General features: G+C 40.9%; 1 protein-coding gene across 1 annotated transcript in view; it reads left to right on the top strand.

Annotated features, from left to right (window-relative positions):
* The window catches only part of PITPNC1 (phosphatidylinositol transfer protein cytoplasmic 1), a gene marked incomplete at its 5' end in the record, with an annotated part of 82923 nt that extends 70882 nt beyond the window's left edge, over window positions 1-12041 (top strand). Inside the window, 3 exon segments of the mRNA XM_086473828.1 lie at window positions 4119-4274; window positions 5003-5066; window positions 11754-12041. Of these exon segments, the coding sequence (XP_086329954.1) occupies window positions 4119-4274; window positions 5003-5066; window positions 11754-12013 (480 nt within the window).
* Window positions 12042-18307: the final 6266 nt, after the last annotated feature.

Genomic DNA, 18307 nt, shown 5'->3' with positions numbered 1-18307 from the left:
AACGCAGTTGATTATTTAAGTAATAACATTTCAGAATTAAATCTGAAAAGGCGTTGCAACAACCCAGTGCTGTGTTGTCAACATGTTGGTGTTTGCCTCCTGGAAAGGGGGTTACAATTCCACGTCTAATGCCCGTGATGTCTGCACTCCATGCGGAAGGTTAAGTAAATAATTGCTAAATAATGGAATCTCCAACAATAAGCATGTTGAGCCAGAACCCATGAGACGTGGCCTAAGTAAGAAACACTGGGAGAGCACTGAAACCACATCCATCACCGTGGATTTTGCTTTATTTTATTGTAATTTTACATTTTATTCTCAAATAAATAAGCCCAGCTCATGGGTAATGATGTTTCTGCTACGTTAGCAGAAGTGCTATTTTTAAATCACTCTGCACCTGGCAATAATGTACTGCAAATACAGAGTAGGTTTTGCTCCTCTGTAGCAAAAGGATTTGCCAGATGGGCTTTCCTAATAAATTGTGTCTGATAAAAGGACGAGAAGGTTATTTAAACAAAAAGATTTTAGCTATGCCATCACATTTAAAACAGATTGAGGATTTTGCCAGTAGATAAATTAAGGGGAAAACAGTGAATAGATGCAGTATTCTTTGGATGATGGCTTCTCTAGAAAGGAGGGCATGGGTGGCTAAAAGCAAAGGGAAAAAAAAAAAAAAAGGCATACACAAAATTAATGATCTAAATAACAACATAAAAATGGGGTCAGACCAAAGATCAGCTTGCCCAGTTTCCAGTCACTGGTAGAAGAGTTTCGAACACGCGTGCCACAGCTCCTGCCCAGGGAGCGAGCGTGCTTCCTCGCGCCAGCCTGGTGCCCGGGTCTGTTTTGCAAATCGCCGTACCTTTCCCAGGAAGGGGAAGGAGCGGCCATGATCCGGTGCAGGCGGGTGCTCAGCGCGTCCTCCTGGGGCCTGGAGAGATGTGAGCGTGGCACATGAGGCTAATTCGTTCTGTCGGACTAACCTAATCAGTGAGCTGCAGCATGGAAGTCCGGAGGAGCAGCAGTGCTGTGTACCAGCATTATTTCTGCTGGCATTTGAATTATCATCCCTGCTGCTTTTTTTTTTTTTTTTTTTTCAGCAGGACCTTATGTGCCTAATTGCAGAAGGGATTCCAGGCTGTCAGTCTTAATCTGGCAATTTGAAGCCATGACTTAGGCACATAAAATCTTTCTGGGTTGTGGCTTTCATGTCAAAGTTCTCATTGATTTCTGTGGGCTTTGGATCAGACATTGAAGAGCAAACGATTAATAGTCCTGGTCACACCAGAGGTCCTTCTGGTGTTGTGCTCCCTGTGGCTCCAATAGCAGAGGCCTAGGAAAGCTATAAATATATGCAAAATACAGAGATAAATATAGAGATTCTTCCCCTAAATACTTCCTCGTATGAACCATAGCACAAGCAATTGCTGAGCCGGAATTTGTATCTTTCTAAAATAGCCCAAGACTTTTAAACACCTAATTTTTTAGCATCCAGGTAAAAGGCCCAGTGATGTTAGTTCTATTTATGATAACAACTCACCTCCAGAACTCTCATGCCCTTTGAACTGATGGCCCAGAGATTAAACTCTCACTTTGCTTAATGTTGTGTATCTTATGTCCCACTACTCAGCTTATACAGTCTGTTCTAGCTCACCTGAGCAAGCACTCAGTAAAGTCTTTAATATCTTGATCTTCATACCGCAGTCTGGAAATCTGTTCCTCTGAATTCTTTCTGTTCCCTGGCTTCCACTCATCGGGCTGCAGTTTTATCGTATCAATACGTTAATGTTTCAGAAAGGCAGGAATTTCCCTAAAAGCTATTAGATAGAAGTTGCCCATGCTGTCCGTCATTGCCTGGCGCTTCGCTTGAAACCGTCCAGCCAATTTGTGACTAAACCTCACGTCCTTCAAGAAGAATGGGACACGATCAAGGGAAGCAGAGGTGCCAGCTCTGGGCGCTGTTAAAGGAATTTGCAACGAGCAGTGATGTCATGGAAGAATCGCATTGCGGTAGGTGGGTTGTTTTCTGGGCCACCAACTGAAGAACAGTTTCCATGATGAATCCCCTTGTCTGCTGGGTTAACTTCACAAAACCAGAAGAAAACGAAACAAACCGCAGCTTTCACAGCAGCCAGAGGGTTCTTGTGGTTTGAACGAGACACGAGTTTTATGCGTGACTGAGCAGTCATGCAGGGTAGCTGCTCGTTGTTTAATTTTTATTTATAAATTCTGAATACTTGATACCGACTCAAATTCATTACATTAAATCCCTTTGGCCTGCGCTGAAGTTATTCCATTATAGATCTGGTTGTGCGTGAAGGGAGAGAAGGTAGAACACTCGCTGTTATTAAAGTGCACATCTGAAATGCTTAACCGAGACAGTGGCTCCATCACACTAGCACCGTATGTGCATGTAAGAAACAGCAGACCCTTTCTTACAGGAAACTATTTTCCTTTGATTTTCCTTTTTAGAAATACTTATTTTACACTGGAACATTTTGCAGAAATATTTGCAACCATATTTTCTCTAATTATTTTTTTAATCATAGAACCATCTACTAGAATTTTACATATTTCTGAATATTATGTCTTAGTTCTTCCCTTTTTCCTTTTTCTTTTCATTATTTTTGCTATATTGATTTCTTCAGGCAATGATCAGTTATAAAACAACTCTTTCAACGGGCGGATATCCAGATCAATGTGAGGTCAAGCTGTATTGAGTGAGAAGATTGGCAACAGCATGTGACTATAGGTTGTGATATACGGTGGTGTGCTGCTCTGATCTATGGTGGTGCCGAATTGTCTTTTATGCTGATTTAACATTGAAACCTTATTATACTGTGAGCTTAAAGTTTCTATTTAGAAAAGAATATGTCAGCAATAAAAGCAATGACTTTCACAGAGAAGGAAGACTGTCACGTCATTAGAGCTTTGAAAAGGGCCTTTAATGACAGAGCTTCAGTTTATGGATAAACTCAGAAGCCGAGTCAGGAGATAACTAAACATTAGAAAAAAGGAACATTTTTTGAATGATATCTGTGCTCCCACTGAATGAAAGAAAATTAAGATCAGAGTAGTCTTACCAATTTTTTGTTAGTTTTTCTCCTGATTGTCTTCTGTTTAGCGCATTATTTAAGCACATGCTTAAATACACGTTTAACTGCTTTTATAACGAAGGATGGATTTAAAAGTTCTTCCCAGCTGTCAGCTTTGGGGAAGGCAGCAAAGATGAGCACTGGTGGTTATTCTTGAAGACAGATTTTAGCCCCGCTGTGAATTTACTGAAACTACATTATTTTCCAGTTTTGAAAATCGATGCTTAACTGAATTATTTCTATTTACACGACGTAATTAGCAGGATTGGATAGAAAGTGAAATGAAATTATAGCAATATGGAAAATAACACTTTGATAGATAAACCTGTATCTTGTACAGATAAAAGTCGACTTTAGAGATGAACTAATGTCCTTACTAGGTTTTTGGTCTTGCTGTTGTAATTTATTTGATTATCCAGTTTCTCAAAGAGAGGCAGGGTTGAAATTAGTCAGTGTTTTGCCCAGAACTCAGTTGTCACCAGAGATGGCTAAACTGGAGGAGTTCCATACTTGGCTGGCCACCTGGATATGCAAATTCACCTAAAATTGAAAATGGCATTCTCAGGGTCACACCAGGGTTGATGTGTCAACGCTCAAACTGGACGTGGTTTCAGGAAGACAGGCATAGGTAGAAAGTACTGGTAAGTCACACTGAGGGAGAAGTGGAAAGGCAGGCTCTGAAGCAGAAACTGGTTTTTTTTCTGAAAGGCCATAAATCACACTTGGAGTGCGTTGGATTGTAATGACTTGCAATAACGTATTTTCCTATAGCAGAAAATGTCCTAGGTGATACGATTGCCAAAGCGTCTCCAGGAACTTCAATTCGCTGGCTGTTGGATACAAGACAGGATTGGATTTTTGTATATGCTAGTGCTTATTTAACTCAATTGTGTGTTACTTTTTCATAATGTTTATTAGTAGCGTGTTTTCATATTTTATGTCTTACCAAAACATTTACTTTAGCAAACTGACAAATAGGACTTCCTCTCCTGCATTTCCCAGTATGTTTTCTTTGTTTTGCAGGATCCTAAGTATTTCAAGTCACAGAAGACTGGGAGAGGCCAGTTAAAAGAAGGCTGGAGAGAGACCCATCAGCCAATTATGTGTTCCTACAAACTTGTGACTGTGAAATTTGAAGTCTGGGGACTTCAAACCAGAGTGGAGCAATTTGTGCACAAGGTCAGTGAAACAGGAGCCATTTCTTACCCTTCACATGAGCAGAACTCAAGTACTACCCCGCACAGGAATGTAACTCTGCCAGCGTAGAATCTGCTTTCAGACCTCTCTTAAGCTCTGAAGGATCTGAAGCAGAGCCAAAGAGTTTGTCTCTGGGTATAAACTTGACAAAGCCCGGAGCTGCTCAGGTCTGAGGTTGAGAAAAGCTATCAATGACATTTTCAATACTGTGATAAATATATGAGCTAAGGTATTTATGAGTGTACATAAGTACCATACGTGTAGCCGTGATGTGCAAAATTTCGTACAACCAAGTAGTAGGAAAGTTTTCCTGTCAGTCTACTAAAAAATTAGTTAATGAATGGCCTAACAGCCAAATCAGTATTTTTCAGAGTATTGACCTTCCACATGTTTAAAAACTAGCAAAGAAAAAAGAAGACTTCCAGAACATCTAACTGCCCAAAGATTAATGGATCCTGTACGTGTTGCCAAATGGCTTCCCATGCTAGTCCAAGCCATGCTCATGTGATCCAGTGTCAGCAACAGATCCACTTCAGGTGGGAGGCTGGACTACGAGACCTTCAGAGCCAGTATGTCCAACTCTGTAGGGCATATCTTTTTAAACACAAAACAGATATTTTTCACTTTAAATTAAGTTGAAAGACAACAGTGTTGCTTTTCTAAAATGTTTCGTTGCTGCAGAGGTTTTTAACCTTTTCCTTGTTTCGCAGGTGGTCAGAGATATACTACTGATCGGTCACCGGCAGGCTTTTGCCTGGGTTGATGAGTGGTACGGTGAGTAGTCTCCAAATGCAGCCCGTTTAAAAGGGCTCATGCAAAGCTTGTGACAATTAACGACAGATTTCCATGTGCTTTCGTGGACCGTCAGGTCCTCGGATAAGTTGTTCATGAAAGAGGGGAACTCTGTTCAGTTTCTCTGGAACACACGGAGCTGGTTGGCAGCAGGTTCTTTGTCACAAGAGCAGGCTGTAGTTTAGGCAGCCAGTAGGCAGCACGTAGGGACGCCTTTCCATCCCGAGTGGCTCGGCCTGTCTGCGCCAGCCGCTCTGCGTTGCAGGCGGATAGAAGCTGCCCCTCCCACGTCATCTATATGGAGAACTGCATGCAGGTTTGAATAAAGCTTCCTATTAGGACTGCATTAACGTGGTCATGTCCATACTGCAAACACCTAAGGTCTCTGATCCGGCACAATTTCAGCTTTTTAGGAGAGTTTTAAACTGCTAACGTGGATTGCAGTAAAGAAAAGATGGAGCTCTAATGTCCATTCTGAAAAAGGGATATAAATGTAAAGCCTCCTGGGTCTGACTCAACAGCAGCTGCGTGCAAAAACTGTCCTGAATCCATGAGCCAGCTGTACGAATAGGCGCCTTCAACAGTGCAGAGTTATCTGAATATCAAAACAGCCAATTACATTCTGTAAACCAAGCTCACAGGGTGTGTGCTTTTTACATGTGTTTTCAGTAAGATGTATCCATAATCATAGAGACTTGTAGAATAGTTTCTAAGACATTCCCATAACATGTAATAGGAATTTGGGAATGTATTTAGAATGTTTATTTAGACCCTCCTTAGGCTTTAGAAAACACTGTTTGGGGCATTCCATGGCTAAGAACGACACTTGTCTTTCATCAAAACTCTGAAACGTTCTGCATTGCTTAGAAATAGTCAATTAGCCCAGCTGGTGCAAACACACACACCTCCAGTGACTTCATAAACCTGCATAATTTTACATTAGAATCTAACAGCAAACTCATTGTGCTGATTTTTTGAAAATATAGAAAAATTTGCTTTTGAAATCACAATGTTCTCGTAAATTGTGCTGTAATGGTCATAAAAATACTGAAAGGCTACTAAAAATATGTTCTATTTTGGGACAGCCATAAACTAGTAAGAGAATTTTGTATTCAGTGAGAAAGAGTTCATAAGAGATTTTTTTTTCTTTTTTTACCTGAAATGTAGTGATCCATTATTTTCCCTGTATGAAGTCAGGAAACTGATGACTTTAAGTAAAGAAGCCTGACTTCATGTAAAAATCGAGCCCACAGATTTGCCCCAAATCTACCCAAAATAGCTATTAAAGTGAGACATAAAGAAATGTTACTGGGAAGCAAAGAGTCACCTGCACTACAGCAGATATTGGCCATGGTAACAAGTGAGTAGTCATGAAGTTAAACGTACGGAATCGGTTTAGCCCGAAAACATTTAACCACAGATTTTGCCATCTTAACTCCGAATGCACCCTGTCAAAAATGCTCTTTCCGCAAATGAAATATTGTGGTACACAATTATCTTGTGGGTTTTTACTGTCATGGTGAGTCTTTTTCCCAAATAATATAGTGTGCTTTTAGAACTTAGTTGTCAGGCTAAGTACAAAACATAAAGAATCTGGGCTTACTGAAACAGATATGAATAAAGGCTAAGTCTATAGCAAGATCTATAACAAATCAGAAAGTGCAGACAATTTAGGTAACTGCGTGCTGCCTGCAGCCTCTGTAACACTGCAGTGTTCTGAAGTGTAACAGCTGGTAAGACTTGCTGACTAGAAACCGAGTATTTCATCATGCAAAACAAGTGAGATCCAGTTTGTATACAACCAGTTCAATTTAATACACGGGAGCTGTGAAACTTGTGGTACTGCTCTTGACATGTTTATGTGTGTAGGGAGAGTTTTTCAAAAATACAATTACTAAAGCATCTGTGTGCCTTCAATGTGTGTGTTACCATCTTTTGAAATAAAAGTTTGAGAAAGACTTGGAGATGATGCTGGTCAGCTAAACTAAATCAAATAATCAGTTTGGTTAAACTTGGTTAAAGAACATGTTATGTTCTGGGTATTACTGACTGATTGCTGTTACTGATACTGTAAGTATGAATGTGTCATGTCATTAAACTTAACTAAACTGTATTTACCTTTATTATTAAGAAACTCTATTTTCACAGTGTTACTTACTAATAAAGAGCATGTTCTCTGCTTGGCAAAGTGCATCCTTAGCATGTTACTGACATGGCTATGAGCTTGTTTTTCATTCCAGATAACAGTAAAGGACTAAACCAGTATGAGTTAGTGGTATTCCATGTTTCCTTTTGATCACAATTTTAGAGTGCATTTCATTTTCACTGATGAAGTATTACATTGTGCTACGTATGTAACAGCTAAAGTTATATCTTTTCTTAAAAGCTGTCTCATAAAATGGAGCAAGAGCCTCATATCACGTAACAAGGAGTGGTGTGATATAAGAATTCCCAAATCCAAGTGGCACATAATAAACTGGAGAAAAATGATAGCCTCAAGAGCAAAAACACAGTGTACATTACCAAAAGGGGTACCCATTTGCAAGTATACTGTGCTAATAAAATGCTGTTTAAGCATTTTACGAGTAAAAAGTTGATGGCTATTTTCATGAAGCTCTGAAGTTATCAAACTGCTGTAAAGAACTGACCAAAACTCTGACAGCCTTTGTGTTCACTTACACCTTGCTCTCGAGTAGATTTACTGAAAGCACAGGAATACTCAGAAGAGTAAGGTCACGAGTCAGTTAACTGGATTCTTTATGTTTTTACTGGAAGTGTGGTTTATGACAAATCTTTCTAAAATCTGTAATAATTGCTTGGCGTTACATAGCAAGCATCTAACAGATTATGCACTAGTTTGACAACATCAGGCATGCCTAGACAATGATAAATGATCCTACCGGCAGAATCAGCCTGATTTGTAGAATATCTCTAATTCTTATAATTCATTAAATTGCTTGAGGCTACAAAACCATTAATGTATCCACTGTTAATTCACTTACTGGTATAATTAAGTGTTAGTTTCTGGAATCTAAGCTGATGTGTGCACTAACAATAAGAATGTTTGCTGGTTATGAGATGTACTGTGCAAAAATAACATAAAATCTTTTTTAAAGTGCCTGGAAAGGTAAGTAAATATTTACAATATTTCTGTATCTGTCCTTTATTCCAAGGGATCTTCTAAAATCTTTTTAGAAGATCTTGGCCTTTGCCAAGGCCTGCACTTCAGTACTTTTTGCCTACCTTATGTTACACAGATATTCCTAAACAATTTCCACTCCTTCCTGTTCTCTGACTCCCTTTGACTTAACCTTCTTACACCTTCCTTGGCTGATATAACTACCTTTATGAGTCAATTTTCATAAAGCTAGTTGCTCCATGCTTTTTTTTTAAATCCTTTTTTGGCTTCTGCTGAAAGACTATGTGTTCCTAGAACCTTCTCCTTAAAAAAAAAAAAAAAAAAAATTAAGTTTGCACTGAATCAATGGAAAATGCCAACAATTTTGAACTTTTTACAGATATGACTATGGATGATGTTCGAGAATACGAGAAAAATATGCATGAAAAAACCAACATTAAAGTTTGCAACCAACATTCATCTACTGTGGATGAAATAGAGAGCCATGCCAAAGCAAGAGTATGTCAATTTTCAAAACATATTGCCCATCCTCAGCTAATACACCTGCCCAGATCAGAGAAGAGCATCCAACTGATCTTGCTGACCAGTCGGTGGAATTTTGGGGAGGTTTTGCTTCAGTAGGAACAGAATCTTTCTCCACGTAGTGCAATCCTGCCTTTCGCTTGCACTGTAACTGCCACTGATGTAAGAAAGGGTGGGGTTGGGCTCATATACAGCTCCGTTTCTTCCAGGAAAACACAATTCTCAAATTTCGGTTGGATGCATAAAGAGGAAGTTCAATAGGAGTTTTGCTTTCTGTTATTTGAATAGTTAAAAAATGCAGGAGTTCAGAGCGCTTCAGTCAAAAAGCCGGGAACATGGGGAGTGGAAAATTTCAATTGAACTGGTAAAATTATTTGCTTCACCAGGAAAAAAAAAAAAAAAAAAATCTAATTCACCCTTTTCAAAGTAATGTTAATGTTGTCATTGACTAGCTACCAGCAAGGTGAGAAGTATTTTCAGAGGTATGTAACAGCAGTTTGTGGAGAAGGGCAGGTTTCTGTGCAGGTTCTTTGATTCAGATTCTGGAAATTTCACAAAGTATTTAAGTTCCTAATTTGGGCACCTCAAGTAGAGGCCTAAAATTAGCAATTTTTACAATCTGCAAATAGAAAAGATGCAGTGATATTTGCTTTTGAAATGTTGTTATTCCATTATTTCTACTAACTGCACTGTGGAACTCATGATGGTTTTACTCATGCAACAAGTGGGGGCAAAGCCTGAAGGGCTTGAAGTCGTTCCTTTGTTCTTGCTCAGTAAAAATTGCCACCAGCCGGGGAAGAAGCTGTTTAAGTCATAACCAGGAGGGTGATTCTTGTGTTTGTAACGCTGCAGCTCCGTTGACATCAAGGTTGCTTCTTAGCTGAGCAGTAAATTGAGAATCAGTTCTGACTTTGGCTCTGTACTTCAGGATTTGGCTTTGAATGAAGCCTGCCCGCCTTCACTCCCATGTGGAAAAATTGCCATTGAGGTCAGAACAGGACTTGGTAGAATCATAGAATCGTTTAGGTTGGAAAAGGCCTTTAAGATTATCAAGTCCAACTGCTAACCTAGCACGGCCAAGAAATTTGTAATTAATGAAAAAAAAAAAGCGAGACTGAGCCTTCTTAGCTCAGGGTAAGGACTTGTTTTACTTGAGTGTGTATCAGATGGAATTTAAAGCAAGTAAAAGCTAAAAAGCAAAAGTCAACTGAAGGGACAATATGTCATGTCTGAATTTAAAATGAACATTCTTGGAGGCTACCACTTAGCACGACTTTAATCAGTCTCCACTGAAATGGCCAGTAAACTGAGAAATCTTCCAGTCCCCTCTCAGTTATCCAGACAGCTTTTGTTTCAGGTGGTACAGAAGTCCTCCTTCGAAAACAGCTGAAATGAATGCATGGGCTCCCTTTGATGTCAGAGTGCTTTTAAACCCTTTTGAGTTCAGAAACACTCCACACACTGTGAAAGGGTGTGAGACAAAATGTAAATCAGCAAAACAAGTTCAAATCTATGCCCAACACAAGTAGGTACAGTTCCTCCGAGACCATCTGTTTATTTCCACCACTTATCTCAGATTTGAAAACAGCTTAGTCCTCACTCCTAATAACTGGCAGCGTAGGCTGGAAAAGTCCCTGGAATGTCGTCTGCAGGGGAGAGAGAAGGCAGCTGGCAACGTGCGTGCTTTTGTTTATTTAATATGATGTTGTAATACATCGTGAAGCTTCTTCTGCATAACTTTTGCAGCCAAGGCTACAGATGTGTGCAGCTGGGTAATATTAAAAAGTATCAATGTACTGGAAGTGCAGGATTTTGTCATATGTATGGTAAGCACCACAGCCAGCCCTCTGTCTCAGACACCAAAATGTGCGAGAATTTTAAATTGATTAAAGTGCTAAGGTTTTATTTCTGGGGGTTTTTTGAGCTTTCAGACCTCAAAGAACCTATAAACTGGTTTAATGAAATACTTCAAATTTACAAATTTAACGTGACGTTTAGTGAAAACCATGACATTTGTTTCAGTGGGCTCAGGGACATCCTGCAGGCAATGCAGACGTGAAGCAGCAGGTTTCAGAAGAGTCTTGCTGGTTTTTTGCTCAGCTTCCCAGTTTGCAGCCGATGTCATTCGTTTGGGATTTTATGGAAAAAGTTTTGCACGGCTCAGCTCGGAGCACGTCTATGCTGGGGTCGCTCTGCCCTCTTGTGGGTTTTTACAGCACTGTGACACATTTGTCACCTGCGTGAGGAGACCCACTCACTGCTTTCCGTGGACCCGATTTTCCATTGCAAAGTGGCTTTAACCTCTCGTCTCATTTTGCCTCTATTTTGCAGGGAATTAAGCAGTGGATTTGTCAGTTGGCTGTAAATGTTTACGTACAGATTCTGGAGGGAAAAGTTGGAAAGCATGTTGTGGCTTTACCAAGTGAGAGGGAATGCTTTGGTAGTGTAAAAGCGGAACGGCCTCAGTGGTGGGCGTGCAGCTGCAGCTAGAAGTCACTGGAAGCTCCGCATGGGAGGAGAGAGAGTTTTTCATCCCTTGATAATTACAGCGGACGAACAAACCGATGACAACCCTCTTTCCCTGCTCGTGCTCATAATCTAAATGAAAAATAAACCCCAAACCCCTATCAGTTTTGTTTGAAGTTCTGAAAAATTCTACGTGCTGACTGTGTATCTAAATGTAGTCTTTAATTGCCTGTGAAATAGCTTGATTTTTCCAGCAATTACAGAGGTAGCCATCTTAATTCAGTTCAGACCCAGGTAGCAGAAGAACCATTAGTATGTGATTAATGTACTTGAGTTCATTTCCTTTACCTTGGCCGCTTATTGTGCTCCAGTCAATGCATTACAATAGGAAGGCGTTCATGTGGAAAATCGCTTAATGATATGCATGATAAGCAATCATTCCCTGATTTAGAATTTGGATGTAAGGAGTTTAACTGAGTTAATGAAGTGATCATTTGAAATGATTCTAACGTGCCTTTACCTTTCTTTCCTTCTTGTTGAAGACATGACAATGGATGAAGTCCGAGAGTTTGAACGAGCAACTCAGGAAGCTACCAACAAGAAGATTGGGATTTTCCCACCTGCAATATCTATCTCTAACATTTCCATGCCTTCTTCAACCCGCAGTGCTCCATCTAGTGCTCCGTCAACTCCTCTCTCCACAGATGCTCCTGAATTCCTAACAGTTCCCAAAGACCGGCCTCGGAAAAAGTCTGCTCCAGAAACTCTCACTCTTCCAGATCCAGCGAAAAAAACCTTTTAAATTAACCCAGCATGTTTCCTCCTGATAAGCCATGTCTACCGCAGCAAGAGTGACGTAACTCAATTTTTACAAAGGTCATGGTGGTTTGTTGGTTGTTTTTCTTCTTAAAATAATCTTACTGGTGTGGAAAGATTACTTCTTTCCTCAGACTTGATCCTTAAAACCTTCAGAGAAGTGCATGCAAGAGAACGTAGTTTATATATTCCTAAAGTAGTGTTTCAAGCCATATGGTGCATCTTACTGACATACAATGAAATAGTCTGAGGGGAACCCTACAAAAGAAAATAAATCTTTCTGTAGCAGTATTCTACCTACAAATCCTCATCTAGGTCATAGTATTTATAATTAGGAGTAGGTATTTAGTAAAGCTGCCAAGGACTTCTGGGGCAAATTAGTGCCAACTAGAATGCAGGGTTAACAGGAAAAAAACCCTCCCGTTTTCTTCTTTTATAGCCAATTTTAAAATCCTTCCTACTCTCAGGCTTCTCCTGTGTATTCATAAACCTTTGACCTGTAACTCATTGTACTTGAACACCAACAGCAATCACTCAGATTCACGTTTTGCTTAATATGACTCAGGATTTGGGGCCTAGCTAACAAACAAAACTTTTCAAACCTAAAATATCACTGTATTGAAGCCCCAATTGTAGTTAATTATACTGACTTTGAGGCCATTGAACTATTTCTATCTTGCACAGAATTTGTAAAAGAAACCACCTATTTCTTGTAGATAATGTATTTTAATAGCTCTCCCTTGTCCTCTTGTGATCTCTTCAGTCCATATTGGTGTTCATCAATGGTGTTCCATGTGTAGGATTGAAAAAAAGCAGCTAAATGGAGCCAGTTGAGAAGCAAAACCAATGAATTCTGTCTTTTCCTCACTGGAAGAAGAGTGGTAGTTACGCTGTAAGACCTTGAATGTAAAGGAAAGAAAATACGAGACTTCTTTTTCTTTCCTGCCTCACATCTTTTCTAAACAGCACAATCTCTGCTAACAGAAAGCTGGTTCCAGGCTTTACCATCGTCTAGGGAAGGGGTGAAAATCAGTCACTTCAAAAAGCAAATGAATTGTGGGGCTGCTCGGTCCTGTGTAGGGTGACGTTAAGGAAACAGAAGTGCTCTTCCTGATCTGCGTGTGAAATCACTCTTCAATCTCAGGAATTAAAATGTAGAGAAGGATATTTCCCAGAAGGGAAGTGTAGACTGTGGAAGGAGGAAAGAAATAAATGGCAGAAGTGGTCTCTTCCTTCCTTCCTTTTCAAAATGTAAGCTCAGTGAGAAACTTTCCCCACTGACCCCCACTTCGGGTACTTTGTTCTCTTTCAGACAAATTGCTATTTAATGAATGCTACCAGTATCTGTCTGTTGGTAGCTGTAGTAGGCATTAAATAAGGCACTGTTCAATCCCCAGTGAACGACAGCTATTGCCTGAATCATATGATCAAAGTGGGTGATATTTTATACCACCAGTGATATGGTACATGGAGGTTTTTTTTAAAAAAAAGAGAGTCCTCCAGAGCTGAACTATCATTGAATATTGAACAATCAGTTTGGGGATGCCCTTTTACCTGGACGGGACGTTTGTGCCATCTTCTCAGCACAACGCTGTGATTTGACTGGCTTAAATGCACTGAACTTCTCAACGGCTGTAGGTCCAGTAGCAGTTACGTTGAATCTGTGCTGTTTATAGGGTAGCGTCAGTAGCAGAAGAAGTAATTCCACTGCCAACCTGCACTGAGAACAAGTGTATGTTTGATAGTCAAAATCCTGTAGCTAGGAAAATGTGGGAGCTCTTTGTAGGTTAGCTGTGGTCTGACTTCATGCATTCTCCCACTTACTGGCCAGGTTTTGCTTTGCTTTGCTTCTCGGATCTAGTAATTCTGTGTGATTAGTAAACTAATGAGTGATGATTTTTTTTGTTTAAAAAGAAGCCGCTGTAATGATGCAAACAAAACTTTCCTGCATTGGTTTATGAGTTCAGCTTAAAAAATGTGCAGATCATATATTCATGATTATAACTGGTCTAAGCTTTTTATTATTATTATTTATTTAATAGCAAGATTGGAACATGGGCAGAGAAGGGAGACCTTTGAAAACATAAAGCATTGTTTGTTTTTTTCATTTCCTCAATTTGACCTATATACCAAGAGTTTAGGTCTGCTCCACTGAAAGTCTGTTTTTCAATGAATTTTTTCATTGTCAAAGGAAAATTTGCTGAGCTCTAGGCATAATGTCCTTATTTTACATATTACCATTTCTGTATGTATTTTGGCATCTGGGTTTGACACAGGTTATTAGACAAAAGCAGTCATACCTTTACTTGTATTTAACTGATTCATTTCCAGTCCTGTGTGGGTACAGTGATTGTCATATTAAGTCAGCTTGGCGATAAGGCATGTATGAAAATTATTAACGTACCCGAATAGGACACATCGTAATCGCTGCATGACAGGCGTAGGAGAGAGGCCCTGGTCGTGTCATGGAAAAAATGAAAGACTGCTTAATGCCGTGTCTCCGACTGCATGTGCTGCTGCCGTAGCCCTTCCACCGAGCAGTGCTGTTCTCCAGGAGTGACAGATTTATTGACCAAACAGCCTGAATTCACCGCTGGCCACAAGAAGGATCACAACCTCCATGTTGCTTCCTAACGAAGGCAAATAAAAAGATCTGTAATGTTTCATTACTTTGGGTAAGAAATACCCCAGGCTTTTCCTTGCCTGTGTCAGGACCCTCTGCTGTGTTGTGCTTTGCTTTCCCCACCAGTCACTACCCATTTGGTCAATATAATCTTTAAAAATCTTTTTCTTTTGGTTATTTTCTGTTCGTTTCTTAGTTTTTGAAAATAGGAAAACATTTTCTAGAATATTTCCAGCAAACACTCAAACCCACACAAAATTAAATGAAAAGGAAGGTCTGAGTACTTCAGTGTAACCTCTTGAGGCAAAGGGGTTGTTTTCATTACTGATTTTTTTCACAGTGCTTTCTGTTGTTTTTTCAAACATGTTTATTAGGAGAAACACAGTGAGCGTTTTGCAGGTGCTCTTCACTTCTTTTGCAAAAATGAATGATGTGATTATTTAGCGACTAGGTCTAGAGTAGGGTGCCATGCAGCAAAGCTGAACAGGCGCACTAGCCGTGTTCTGTTCTCTGCCAGTGGCTGAAGAATTCCGTGATACAGCTCTGCGAGGGCTTGGCAAGGAATTCTTCATGAAGGAGAATACAGTTCAGAGCCAACAATGTGAGGAGTTTGTTTGGGTTTCTATTAAAACTTCCTCCCAGCTTTGCTTGTACTTTCAATGTGTTTCATATAGAACAATCATTACCAAATAACTGGCAGTTCATTGCAGTCTTCAGAAGGGCAGATCTCCTAATGAATTAAAGAAGGGAGCCATCCATAAGGACTATGAGGAGCAGCACATTCCTGAAACACGTACTTAATAAGACTTCTTATGAATGTAATGGTTAATCTTGTAAATGACTGGATAAATCCTATGGAAAGAAACTATTTGACCTTATTTTTTGGCTTTTTTGATTATTCTGGAGGGTGATTTTGTGACATCTAGTAGCCAATTTGCATTAATTGCTGCTGTAGAGATTTTGAAATGGAAATACGTGTTCCTTGAATTTTAGTTTGTAACAAGACGGCTATATTTTGTTAAAACCGCTTTGAAGCTTGCTGCACTGTAACTTCAAAACAATGTGCTATCATTTGAAATAAGCCAAATGTATATGCTTTTTATGAATTAGTGAGTGCAGTAAGAGAGAATTCATGATCTTGTCAATAGGAGCTTTTTTGTTTCCATTGTTTGGACTTGGTTTTATATGTGTAAGTTAAAATTGCTAAAGAAGTCTAACAATGTTTTGCTTTAAATGAACAGCATGGTCATTGAATTACAATCTCCTGTAGTTTTGTGCTGTCACTGAAACAGGTTTCGTTGGTTTACTTCCTTTCTGTGATAATTCCACGTGAAATGTCCAGTAATTCATTTCTTTGATTTAGAACAACGATGGCTACATCAGACAATAGATCACTACCATCAAAGAAGGACCAAGTTTTGAAACGCTCTGCATGTTAAATAATGCAAGGCTCAGCAGGAGAATTTGAATCAGTCATATTTCTCACTCACATCACTTAGTTTCTGATTTTTCCAAGTTATTTATTATTTTTAATATTGTATTTTTCCTTGCATTTTGTTGTAAATAAACTAGCAACAATTATTCTTTACAATTGTGGCTATTTTCTTTTTACTAGGTTTCCTCTAGCAAGGAACATATCCATTAACATTTCTACCCCCAGCTCTGCAAGTCACTTCCTGAAAATTAAATAGCTCAAAGAATTGGCTTTGTAAGGAAGATTTAAACCACTTACAACATCTACTAGGTTTTGTGCCTCAGCTTTTCAAAGATTTTATCAGGGCAGGTGTCCCATCAGTCTGGTGTTAGCCCATTCATTTGTAAATGACCATTTGGTTGACAAGGAAGTTTTTCAGTAGGGAATCTAATTCTCTATGCAGGGTTTGGCAGGCCAGTGTTGTAGTAAACGCTGAAAAATACTGGAAGAGAGACTCAAAACCTCAGACTAGTCTTCAAGTCATTTGATTTTAGCCAAAAGAAGTTTCACACGTACGATTCTTTAAGCTTTTAAGCAGAGGCTTACTCCATAGAAGTAAAGCTTTCTCTGCACCAGAGAAATGGTAGTTGCTCACTTGGTATAGAGATGCTTCACAGCAGCGTAGGACGGGACACAAGGAACAAACATAGGCCTAGAAAATATCTGAGGGAGAAATCACGCAGCTCTGCGTGCCTCGGGCCTGCAGCAGTGGCTCCAGAGCATTAAGCCCCTGTTGGGGTGAGCGTGCTGGAGCCGTGCCTGCAGGCAGCGGGGACTCGGGCGAAGTCTTTACCACAGGAGTGAGGTTGTGGCTGTCCTCCACGAGGCAAAATTACGGCTGGATTCTCCAGCTGGCAGATATGCCAGTGGCAAGCCCCCAGAATTACAGTGCTGGCAACGCGTGTTCCCCAACGTATCGGTCAACAGCAAGCACAGTAACACGTGTAATGATTTGGCCTGACCTGATTTGATGTTGTTTTGGTTTGATGTTTTTTACAGTTTGGGTTTGAATTGCTAGGACTTCATTATAATCTGCACACGAACAAAATACTAACACATGAAAATACCTTATAAATTGGTTAAAAACCTGAACCTGATCCTACCGCCATTAAAATTGGTGGAGTTGGGTTGCACTCTTGCAGAGGGAAAGGTCATAGAACCATGGAATAGGTTGGGTCAGAAGGGACCTTTCAAGGTCATCTAGTCCAACCTCCTGCAGTGAGCAGAGACATCTTCAGCTGGACCAGGTTGCTCAGAGCCCCGTCCAACCTGACCTTGAATGCTCCCAGGGATGGGGCTCCTACCACCTCTCTGGGCAGCCTGTGCCAGTGTTTCACCACCCTCATTGTAAAAAATGTCTCTATTCTTTTAGTTTAAAACCATTACTCCTTGTCTTACCGCAACAGGCCCTGCTAAGAAGGTTTCCCCACCTCTCCTGCAGCCCCTTTCAGCACTGAAGGCCGCTCTAAGGTCTCCCCGGAGCCTTCTCTTCCCCAGGCTGAGCAACCCCAGCACTCCCAGCCCCTCCTCACAGGGAAGCTGCTCCAGCCCCTGAGCATCTTTGCGGCCCTTTATTCTTTACAAAAAATGAGACATCCCATAGGGCAGAAATGCATTTGATTGAAGTAGCCTCAAAACCAGCCACATTTTATCGTGTAGATGCAAAACTAGAGAAGCCTTTGATCCCACGTCCTCGCGCTGATCTGCCTAGAAAGGAACCCTCGTGGCAGGACCAGCGGCCTGGAAATGATCTGGCGAATACGATGCACGAAATACATCGTAATCCTGAATTATCCTGAATACCGTTGATGTCCTGCTTGGTAACGGCGCTCGGCAAAGTTAACGGCTCGTCTTTGACCTCATCACGTTTAAAACGCTCAGAACGCACCGTGTTTTCACCTCGCTCGCAAACGCCGCCCGGCACGGCCTCCCTGCGCCCTGCCACCACCGGCACAGCGCGGCCACCCGACAGCACCGAGTCGCGACGCCGTCTCCCTGTCGCGGCGCCGCCAGCCCGCCCCTCAGGCCGCTCCCGCCGCCCGGAAACTCCCGAACGGCCTCGGCCGCTTCCGCCATCCCCCCTCCGCCGCCGCCGCCTCAGCCAGCGGCGCATGCGCGGTGTGCCGCCCCAGCAAGAACCCCGCCGGGTCACGCGGCGGCCCGGAGGCCGTGCCGAGTCTCGC

The sequence above is a fragment of the Leptosomus discolor genome, chromosome 15 (genome assembly GCF_034619465.1).
Source record: "Leptosomus discolor isolate bLepDis1 chromosome 15, bLepDis1.hap2, whole genome shotgun sequence".
Taxonomy (NCBI): domain Eukaryota; kingdom Metazoa; phylum Chordata; class Aves; order Leptosomiformes; family Leptosomidae; genus Leptosomus; species Leptosomus discolor.
This window is presented reverse-complemented; position numbering and strand designations above follow the sequence as displayed.